This window comes from Papio anubis, chromosome 10 (genome assembly GCF_008728515.1).
Source record: "Papio anubis isolate 15944 chromosome 10, Panubis1.0, whole genome shotgun sequence".
Classification (NCBI taxonomy): domain Eukaryota; kingdom Metazoa; phylum Chordata; class Mammalia; order Primates; family Cercopithecidae; genus Papio; species Papio anubis.
Genome location: NC_044985.1, coordinates 126,328,939 through 126,340,567, shown reverse-complemented (window position 1 = coordinate 126,340,567; position 11,629 = coordinate 126,328,939). Strand labels below are relative to the sequence as shown.

Here is an 11,629-nt window from a genome sequence, read left to right as displayed (position 1 = left end):
CTTGGGTGATCCTCGGGAAAAGTAATCCTCTGTCCCAAAAGTGCTTCTGGGTCCAGTGCTCCCGAGTGCCTTTCATGGTCATGGGTGTGTTGATCCCTTTTCAGTTTTCCTCTGAATCCCTTCCATGTGAAAAATCCAGCGTAGAGTTTCCATGGAATGAGGATTCTTTGGCTGTTATTCATGGGAACAGAGGCCCTTTCACTGGCCCTGCTGCTGCCTCGGGGATCAGGCACCTGTGCCCCCTGGCACGGGATAGCCTCGGCCTCAGGACCCCGGGGTCCAGCCTCCCCACCTGTTCTGTGAAGGAGCCGGTGTCTCCCGAAGTTCTCTGTGGTGCACACGCTCCTGATGTGTTTATTCTGTAAGACACCAGCCACTCTGTTCTGATCGTCCTTAACAAAGAGTGTCCGACATGCTGTTCCCGAGGGCGCCTGTCCTGGAGGAAGCTTTCCTCAAAGACCCCGACCCTCCACCCTGCCTCTGCCCCTGTGCGGGGTCTGCAGCCTTTTCTTTGGGATCACTCCCCTTCGACTCCACCCTTCTGCGGGGTGGTTGTGGGATCTGAGGGAGTCAGCCTCCTTTGCCACAGACAGCCTTCATTTTAAAATTTGAAATCTACCAAGTTAAAGTCATTGGATACATTTAATTGCCATAATCTCACTTCCCAGCGTGGAAACAGGAACCAGAAACACCCTCTGGGAACGTCAGGCAGGATTTTGACAAACCAGCAGGCCGTGCCTCTTGCCAGGTCACAGAAACTTACCTGGGAAAGACGTTGCCGCTAAAACAATGCCTTTTATAGAAACAGAAAAGGACAAACTCGCTTCCCAGAAGCCTGTTACACACACGAGGCCTGCGTTGTCCCTGCTCCGCCTCGTTTTGAGCCGACATAGGACACAGTTCTACGGGAACGTCCCCGGCAGGGGGGACCCTGGGGTGGCAGGTCTGGCCCCTTCCGGCTGCCTCCGCCAGGGACAAGCAGCAGAGAGAGGGAAGCCGGCGAGGGGAGGAGCTGCGCCTCTTCCTCCCTAGCGCAGCTGTGGGGAGAAGGTTTGAGGTTTGCTGGTGAAGGAGCCGGAGGAGGGAGCCACAGCGCTCTGGCTCTGCTCAGCCCCACCTGTCCGCGGGTCCAGGCAGGAGGGACGCGGGCCGGGGACGCTCTGCCCTGAGGGGGCGCCCGCTGGGGAGAGGCGGGGCTGGCCTGGTGCTCGGAGCCTGCTGAGGGAGAGAGAGGAGACAGGGGGCAGCTGAGACAGAGAGAGAAGCTCCGGAGAGGAGCAGGAGCAGCGCCGGCTGGAGCCCGGGAGCCGGAAGGGACCATGGGGTCGGTCCCCGGAGCCTTCCTCCAGACGCTGCTTCTGTTATCCGCGCAGAGCTGGGGCGCAGCCCTGGCAGGAAGCCCATGTAAGTACCGCAAAGGATCTAAAACTTGCAAGGGCGCCCCGGGACTTTGAGCCGTGTGGTTTTATTCTGTTGTTGGTGTTTAGAGCTGGGATCACAGGACGTGTTTCTGAAAATGAATCTTCTTGAAAATCAAACGAACGGGAACCTGCTAAGTGCAGCCCCAAGTAGGACCAGCTTAGGTCGGCGTCGCCTCCGCAGCGCTGTTTTCCCGGCTCAGCCCAAGAGCGGCGTGGTGCCCGCGGCTGGTCCTGAATATTCCTTAGGAAAGCGCGAGTTGTGGTAGAACCGGACTCAGGCAGGTCGGTTCCTCTCGGAGGACTCGTTTCAGAGGAACGGGTCGGAGGGGCAAGTGAAGGCAGGCTCCGAACCGGCTGCCTTTGATGTGAGCCGTTCTCAGGCTTGCGGGGGATCAGGCTACACCGTCAGCATTAAGGAGACACCTGGGTGCTTTGGATACGCTGCCCGCGCCGGCAGGTGCGGCGCTCCAGCCTCAGAGGCAGCATCGCTTAGGCGTCCCTGAGAAAGGCTTCCCAAGGCTTCGTTTTTAAAAGAAGTATTTCACTTAAAGGAAAACTCCCCACTTTTGCTCTCCCGCAAATAGCCAGTCATTGAAAGGGTCACGGAAATGATCATCCTTTGAATGGTGTGGTGACATCTTATTTCCTTCTAGTTCACTCAGTCTCCCGTTTCTGTTTTTGTCAGTTCAGAGGGATTAGTCTTTATTTCTAGACCAGCACTGTGGATCTAACCCAAGGATGTTATCCAATGTAATTCAGCAGAACACAATTCACCATGCATCTCACCGCATCAGAAAAGTGTTTTAGGAGTCATGCTTGGCTAGAAACACCTGCCAAGAAACTGTCCCTCTTCCCAATCAACACCCTGTGGGACAGAGCACCTTCTCTCCTCCTCCTCGAATCACACTTTTTCTCTTTCCCTGGCAGACCCTGCCACAGACTCCCTGCCAAGTACCTTTGAGGGCTCAGGCATGAGAGCAGGCAGTGGGCACATGTGCCAAGCCAGGTGGTGAGCCCCTCTAGGAGTTTGCAAGGGGACAGCCCAGGCACTGGGGATGCAGGCAGCCCCCTGGGGGTGGTTGCTGTGGGTGGCACTGCCTACCTTGGGGGCTGGAGAGGGCTTCCCAGGGGCCTCTACCCCAGGAGCCGCACACCTGGGCAGGAGGGCCCGAGTGCCCTCAGGGTGGCAGCTCCCAGAACCCGGAACTTGGTTCCTGTTGGCAGGCACTGCACTGTCCTCCAGACTCAAGTTCAGCTGTATTATGAGAACTCATGATTTAGGGAAAGGAGACATTAACGCACATGGCAGAAGTGCCTGAGCCCTGCAGTGACATTGGCACTTTCTGTAGAAAGAAAGGAAAAAAGTATGACTCTCAGAAGCGATGGGTAAGTAACTTGCCAAGGGGCGGCTTACGATAACCTCCTGGCGGGCACTAGAGGTCACTCGCAGGCCTCCGGGAGGCTCCACGCCTGTCAGACCTGCCTCTCCAGGGAGCTGTGGGTGTTGGGGATGAACACAGCTTCGGTGGACGCGGAGGGGCTGGTGGTTGCTTCCAAAGTACCTTCCTCTGTAGGGTGGAGGTTACAGTGCTTCATGGGTTCCATGGAATCTGATGACTTCAGAGGAACAAAGTCCATTTTTAGAAGCGAGAGATGTGCATGTGGTCATTGCTTGTTCATCTAATTGGACAGGACTCTGTAAGTGGCAGAAATACTGGTGCAGACTTGAGAAATGAAAATTCTGTTTCCACAAAGATGAAATTCAGTGCATGAATAAGACACCACATGCATGTGGTCTCCGGTGACACACGTTGTTTCCTTTTGAAAAATAGTTTGAACTACTCACATGATTCCTCCAGACAAGACACTGACTTGGCGGATTGACACAGTCCGGGAGAGCAGGAGAGGCACGGCTACCACACGGCCCCATGCTCCCTTCCTCTCGCCGCCCAGCACCCTCTGCACCCGCTGGCTGCCTGGGGTCAGTGGGGCTGCCCCAAACCTAGGGCACTTTTCCTTGAGCACTGAGGGTCTCATGACACAAGAGGGACTCCCAGTGAGAGGGTCCTGACCTGGGAGGACTGTTCCTTGTCCTTCAGGGCATGCCGTGCTCCCTTCCTGTCGCCAGGGATGACTGTGTTAAATGAACCTCTTCTCTGGGTTAGGGATAGGGTTAGGGCTTAGGGTTAGGGTTAGTGTTAGGGTTAGGGTTAGGGTTGGGGTTAGGGTTAGTGTTAGGGTTAGGGTTAGGGTTAGGGTTAGGGCTTAGGGTTAGGGTTAGGGTTAGTGATTCAGTTGTCGAGCACACAGCAGCAGCATTGGGTATCTGGCCTGCCTGATGTGTCCACAGGCTCCTGCTCTGGCTGTGGGTGGCAGTTTTACCTCCTGGGGAGTGGTGTTGGTGCACAACTGTCCCGGAGGCTGAGAGCTTCTGTCTGAGCATCGGGGATACAGAATAAATTTCAAGTTGTCTTGTTATGTAATTTCCACTAGGATCATCTGTTTACTTCTCCTTATATGGCAGGGACATCTCTGCTTTGTGCTGCAGGAAAACCGATGCCCTTTGCCCAGAAAACCTTGTTTTTGATCCACTGACAGCAGAACGTGCCCTTTCTGACAGCTCCGAGGAGTCACACCTGTTTCTCTGCCAGAAATCACAGATTTCTGGGGTCTGATCTCAGCTCTGGCATGAAGCACAGCCCCCTAACAACACCTGGACCAAACGTCCCTCCCTTTAGACCCATCAGTACCAGTCAGCTGACTCTGTTTACCCTAGGGCTGCAAAATGCTGGCTTCATCTCTCACCCGTTCACTCTGCAGTTACTCCTGGGTGTGCGACAGTGATCCCACTCCCTGAAGTAAGCACCCACCTGCCTGCAGTGGGCTCTCCTTCGTTCCTGTTTTCAATGGGAATTCACTGGGCTGAAATCCTTCCCTTTCCTGTTGATGCTGAAACCTGGCTTGTCCTGGACTCGGCCAGTAGAGCCCCTGCTGTGGCTTCTGCCTTGTGTCCTCATTATCTCAGTGCATCCCCGCCCAGCTCCAGAACCACCATTTCTCCCAGGAATCCCAGGTCCTCCCGGGGGAAATGGAATTTCGACACAGACTTGGTGCTGGGAGCTGCTTCTTGGTGGCTGGGGTGTTGTTGATCTGGACCCATCGTGGCCAACTTCACAAATGCCAGGTACCCTGACCTCAGTTCCTGTCCCGCCCCACAGGGTCCTATTTTGCCTTCCAATGCTCATGCTTTTTTTTTGCTCCCCCCTCTCCACCTTAACAGGCACAGGCCACCACTCCCAGCTAATTTTTAAGTTTTTTTTGTGGAGATGGGGTCTCACTATTTCGCCCAGGCTGGTCTCAGTCTCCTGGCCTCATGTGATCCTCCTGCTTTGGCCTCCCAAAGGGCTGGAATTACAGGTGTGAACCACTGTGCTCTGCCCATGATTTCTTTTTAAGTTTCTGTTATGCTTCTTCCATCTTCCACAGTGAGAATCTTGTCTCCCAGCATGGATGCATTAAAGCGACAAGAATTCAAGACCTGTCTGTAGCTCCATTCGTCCTCCTTTAACTGAAGGGCAGATGCTGCATCCACACATTGCTGGGGTTTTCCCGCCCCTGCAGGGTGGCTATGTTGCTTGTTTGACGTATGTTCACGTATGCTTGTTGCTGTTTGATTCCACTTTGGGGTCGATTTGTTCTTCACCCACCTTCATTAGTTCCTAATGTATACTTTCTGTGCTTCTGCAAACATTAGCAACTATATGTGTTATTTTTAAATTTCTCATTTGCTACACAAAATGCTATGTATGTTCCTTTGTTTTTTCACTTAGCATATCCCAGGAGTTACTCTCCGTCAGTTCATTAAAATTCCCTTCATTCCTTAGAACGACTGCACAGCACCTGTTTTATCACTGTACCAATTTCTTATATGTATACATACATAGTTTCCAATATTTGGGGACTAAAATAAAAAGGCCACAAATAATGTTCTGCCTCCACGTTTTTAACTTGGTGGTGGTATGCATTCAGGGCCAATTCCCCGACATGAGATTACTGGGTGGAAGGGTGAGTACACTGATGGGTATTGCTCAGTTTCCCTCCCCGGAGGTTACCATTTTGCTCCCATTTACCAGACACTCCCCAGCGATGTCTGAGAGGCCCACTGCTCCCCAACCTGATGGCTGGAAATAGGATCTTAATGTGGTTTTGATTCACATTTCTCTTATTATCAGTAAAGTTGTGCATATTTTCATATATTTAAGTGCCATCTATAAATGAATTGTCCAGTAATTTCACTTACATTTTTGTAAGGTTTTGTTGTTTTACTTCAGTTTTAAAAACCCCTATTTATCAGAGCTATCAGCTCTTTATGACATAATTTGCAAATATTTTCTCTTGTTATCTCTTTCTTGATATTGTTTACATGGTTCCCACTTTTTTGGAGGGGTAGAAGCTAATCTACAGCTTTTGAAATTTCATCAAACTTAGGGGCCCCCATCCTGGCCTCCCAGTGAGACATTATTTTCTGCATCTTTATCTCTGATCCATTTAGAATTTATTCCTGTGTGTGGTGTGAAGAAAAATTTAACTTGAAAATTTTTCCAAATGGCAACCAAGGAACCACAGCATAATTTACTAAAAGCATGCGGCCTCAGTGCTGTGAGAATTATCTCTACACTAAAATTGATTTTTCTGGGTATACTCACATCTGCTTCTGTCTAACTACTCTTTCTACTTGTCCACTTTGAAGAACTCTACATTTTAATATTTTCATGGGATATTTCCTGGAATATATGTGTATATATACATATTTATATAATTTCTCCATTATGCTTGTGTGTTGATTTTTCCAAAGTATTTTAGTCAACTTTTCTAGCTTCAGAAAGAGGAAGAAGTTTGTTGGGATTTGAACTAGATTACTTTAAAATTCTAAATTAACTTATGGATAAATAAATTCTTGAAATCTTGAACAAAAATGTCTTTTCTTGTTTCCAAGTGTATGCTTCTGTCTTTCAGCAGTGTTTCTACTTTAATTCTGTAGCTTTTACAACTTATTTATTCATATGTACTTTTTTGCTGTGGTAAATTGAGTTTTCTGTTTCATTATGTCTTCTAACTAATCTTTTTTCTGTGCACATGAAAGACCCTTTTATATTGGTTTTCTATACTGTTACATTACTGGATTCTTGAGCTATTTTTGGTCATTAATGCTGTGAAGTTTTCCAAATATATGATTCATCTGAGAAGAAAAATATTTTACTTCTTCATTAGTTTTTTAGGCTGACTCTGTTGGTTTTCTCATGTCTAATTATATCGAATAATTCCTCCAACACAGAGTGAATTGCATTTTTTTCTCCATTTTCTGTGTCTGGAATAATCTATGTGGCATTAGGATTATTCTGCCTGTCAGAGTTTGGAAGAATGACCCATACAACCCTTTGGGCCTGGTGCTTTTTACTGTTCTGTGCATGGGTTTGTTCTGTGGTAACTTCACTTTTTTTTTTTTTTTTTTTAACATAAATTGATTTAAGCTATCTCTAATTTTGCTGAACTATACTTTACTAGAAATTCCATCTGCTTTTCAGATGTATTTGCATAATGATGTACAAATTAGCTTTGTATCTTTAATGTCTTCTATTGCAATATTTCTTTCTTTTTTTTTTTTTTTCTGAGACCGTCTCACTCTGTCACCCAGGCTGGAGTGCAGTGGCGCGATCTCGGCTTGCTGCAAGCTCTGCCTCCTGGGTTCACACCGTTTTCCCGCCTCAGCCTCCCGAGTAGCTGGGACTACAGGCGCCTGCCACCATGCCTGGCTAATGTTTTGTATTTTTTTTAGTAGAGACAGGGTTTCACCATGTTAGCCAGGATGGTCTCGATCTCCTGAGCTCGTGATCTCCCTGCCTCAGCCTCCCAAAGTGCTGGGATTACAGGTGTGAGCCAATGCGCCCGGCCTGCAATTTTTTTTTTTTAAATACTTTAAGTTCTAGGGTACATGTGCACAATGTGCAAGTTTGTTACGTATGTATACATGTGCCATGTTGGTGCAATTTTTATTTATTTTCAATTTGGGGTTTTGGTGCTATCTTATTTTTTCTTCATTATTTGTCTGATGGTTTGTCTGTTATGTTAATTTTTTTCAAAGAACCTATATTTTATTAATTTGATTCACTCTTTTCCTGTTTCTACTTTATTAACTTTAGCTTTTACCTATATTATTTTTTCTTTTGTTTTGTTTTGTTTTTTGCTTTATTTTTATTTATTTATATTTTTTTAGATAGAGTTTCACTCTGTCACCCAGGCTGGAGTGCAATGGTGCGATCTCGGCTCACAGCAACCTCTGCCTCCCAGGTTCAAGCAGTTCTCTTGCCTCAGCCTCCCAAGTAGCTGGGATTACGGGCACCCACCACCACGCCCTGCTAATTTTTGTATTTTTAGTAAAGATGGGGTTTCACCATGTTGGCCAGGCTGGTTTCGAACTCCTGACCTCGTGATCTGCCCCCCTGCTCGGCCTCTCAGAGTGCTGGGATTACAGGTGTGAGCCACTGCACTTGGCCTTATTTTGGTTTAAACAGTGGTTCTTTGGCTATTTAAGTGGACAGTTTGATTCATTATATTTTCATTATTTTATTTATATTGATGTATATTTTTAAGGGTATAAAATTTCATCTGGTTATTTTAACTGTACCACCAAGAATCAATCTGAAATGTAGTGTGTTCATTGTCACTAATTTATATGAATTCTTGTATTTTGTTAGTTTCCCCTTTTATATAAAAATTGTTTAATGGAGGATTTAATGTTTTCCATCTGAAAGGATCATTTTGTTTCATTTTAATTTGTTGTTTATTACATTGTGATCAGATATTGATATTCATAACATTCCTGTTTTATGAGAATTACTAATTTTTTGATTAATTATATGACCAGTGTTTTGTGGAGGCTGCATATCTTCTTAAGAGAAAAATTCTTATTATCTGGATATAGGTTTTTAGTTATGTCTATAAGATTTTCTTTACTGATTAGGCTGTATCATCCTGTATATTTTACTTAATTGCCTCTTGTTCTTAGAGGACTGTTTTAAGATCTGCAATTAGTACTTCTGTTTCTCTGCATCACTCTGTAGTTTCTGCTGTGTGTGGGTGGCTGCTGTATTATCTACTCAAAGGTATTTATCACTATTCCATTGTTGTGAATTGTTGCTTTGTGGTTGTAGAATGGTCTTTTCTGGGTCTGCACCTGAAGCCGTGAATTCTACCCTGTCCTGTGCCCGGGCTGCTCAGCCGCTCTCTATGTCCTCGCTTTTGTCACGAGGCTGCTGCAGCCCGTCTGGGTCATGGTGAGTCACGCTGCCTCAGCTGTGTCTGTTGTATTCACAGCAGATGGAGACTTCTTCCTTCAGGAGACAATGTCGAAGCCTCCCTCCACTCTTCCTTTCAGTGAGCGTGCTAAGCACCCACACACCCTGATTGAGCTTAGAATTCTGCACTGGGATTCTACAGTCAGCATGTCCCTGTTCTCGGAGGTTTGCCATGTTTGCTCCTTTTTCTTTCTTTCTGAATTTCTTTTTAAATTTCTTTTTAAAACCTTCTCTGGGAGGTTTACCTTTTTGCTCTACTGGTTATCTTTGCAGTTGTAGCTTATGTGATGCTCTTATTGGCATTTACAGTTGGGTTTGTGTGTTTTATATGATATTGGGATCAACTTTGTATCACAGTAATAATCAATGATCTTCTCCTGCTTTTCTATCTTGTTCTATGCCCATATTTTTCTTGTATTCTTTCTACTTTCTCAGGACATCCAATAATTATATACTGTTCTTCCATCCACAACTCCACCTGTGGTTTAATCTCAAATCTACAGCTAAATATATTAAATGGGGATGGCAGTCCTTGTGTCAACGTGATCCCGGTCACCCCCTGGGTTATATGACACCTCATCTGTGGAGCATGACCTCAGTCATCTCTTGGTTAGATGAAGTCTGCTCACCTGGGGAGAGTGACCTGGTCATCTCTAGGTTAGACAAAGCCCCCCTCATCTGTGGAGTGTGACCCCCCCATTATCTCCGGGTTAGATGAAGCCCGCTCACCTGTGGAGAGTAACTTCGGTCATCTCTGGGTTAGATGAAGCCGGTTCACCTGGGGAGAGTGAACTGGCCATCTCTAGGTTAGACAAAGCCCCCCTCACCTGTGGAGTGTGACCCCCCCATCATCCCAGGTTAGATGAAGCCCATTCACCTGTGGAGGGTAACGTCGGTCATCTCTGGGTTAGATGAAACCTGCTCACCTGTGGAGTGTCCCTCAGATTCTTGGCTCAGAGTGACTTTACCCTTATTCATGTTTTATTGAGGATGCCAATTAGCTTTTACTTATGTAGGTTAGATCTGTCCATAGTTACCATAGTAGAAATTAAAACTGAAAAATTTAAAAATGTTTAATTAAAAACATTTGTTAAAAGCAACTGCATGCAAATTACATGTTAATAGAATAATATGTTTTATTAACATTAACTTTATTTTTAAATCACAGACAATAGTAATAATAATATGGGTTTGTGTTTGCAAATTTTAATGCCTAGCTTAATGGAAGACACCTGAATCCTCACATTTCTTGCATTTAACTTCTGATGTTCTTTCAATGGATGTATATGAAGCAAAGCTGGCCTCATGCAAATAAGTAATTGATTGGGAAAAGGTGCAGTTTTGACAGATGTTTTAGATAATTTTGGCTATGTCATGAATCCTCTGTAAACTCATGGTACACTCAGAGAGAATTAAGACAAATAGACAAATATAATCTTAATATATTTATATAAATGGCCTGGCATTTTGGACCCCTGATGGAGTCTTCGGGTCTCCATACAGAGAATTGCTGTAGAGTGAATTCCTGAGGAAGTATTTGTGCTCTGGGTCCCCAGAAGCCATAAACACTGAAATCTGCTTTTCTACAGCGTTGATGCTGGGAGGGCAATTTAGCAGGGTATAAAATCCCTGTCTTACACTTTCTCTCCATGTGTGTCCTGGGTGGGCTGATCTATTGCTGTCTCTGCATAATGTGTGGCTCATGAGAAGTGTCTCAGTCAGATTTTTTACTCACTTTGCTAGTAATGTGGCCATTTTAATCTAGGGATCATCATTTTTTATTTCATATTTAAATCCTAATAGTTTTAGTGAGTGTTTCTTGAATCTGAATGTTCTGGGTCAATATCCTCAGGCACATGGTGGTTCCTTTCAAAATGAAATTTTAGGTTTTCTCTTATTTCTAGGAAGGTTGTCTGGATTAAAATGTTAAATATTACTTTCTAATTTTATTTTATATTTTAGAACTCATAAATATATGTGGAACTTTTTTTTTTTTTTGAGACAGAGTCTCGCTCTGTCACCCAGGCTGGAATGCAGTAGCGTGATCTTGGCTCACTGCAAGCTCCACCTCCTGGGTTCATGCCATTCTCCTGCCTCAGCCTCCTGAGTAGCTGGGACTACAGGTGCACACCGCCAAGCCCGGCTAATTTGTTTTTTCTTTGTATTTTTTAGTAGAGACGAGGTTTCACCATGTTAGCCAGGATGGTCTCGATCTCCTGACTTTGTGATCCACCTGCCTCCGCCTCCCAGAGTGCTGGGATTACAGGCATGAGCCATCGCACCTGACCTGGAACTGTTTTACTTACCTTTCATTATAAACACCTTTCTCTGACTAGTTTTTCAAAATCTTATTTTCATTTTCTAGCATGTATTCCTGCAGTTCTTCCATGTCCTTCATTAAATTTTCATTTGCATAAACTCTCTCTGAGCACCCTGTAAATTTCTCTTAATTGATGGAACATATATATATATATATTTATTTTTTTTCTGAATTAGATCAATTCTCCCTCAATTTCTTTTATATGGTCCACTTATATTATTTTTTATAAATACATTTCTGATTCTAGACTTTTCTTTGTATCTACACATTTTTGTTTGAGGATATTTAATTCTGTCTGGGATATTGTCTATAACTTTCCAAGGCTTTGTGCTTGGCCTTCATTTGGAGGTGTTCAGCAGCTGAAATGGTTTCATTCTCATTTTATATTTTGTCTCAGAGTTATCTGAATGTGTTCTTTTGATTTGTTTTATACCTAGGCATTCTGTGGGTGGGGTCCTGTCCCAGGATGCCCCCTCGGTTGGTGGGACGGTGTTTAAATTCTCAGTGGGCGGCGTTGGTTGCAGTGAGTGGGT

The 11,629-nt window shown here is 45.2% G+C and overlaps 1 protein-coding gene across 1 annotated transcript in view; it reads left to right on the top strand.

Moving 5' to 3' along the window:
• The first annotated feature begins 875 nt into the window (after positions 1-875).
• LOC101026611 (contactin-associated protein-like 4) overlaps positions 876-11,629 on the top strand; it is a 200,551-nt gene continuing 189,797 nt past the window's right edge. Inside the window, exon 1 of the mRNA XM_003908211.5 lies at positions 876-1,404. Coding sequence (XP_003908260.3) covers positions 1,320-1,404 — 85 coding nt within the window. The 5' untranslated portion in view covers positions 876-1,319. The remainder of the gene's footprint in view (positions 1,405-11,629) is intronic.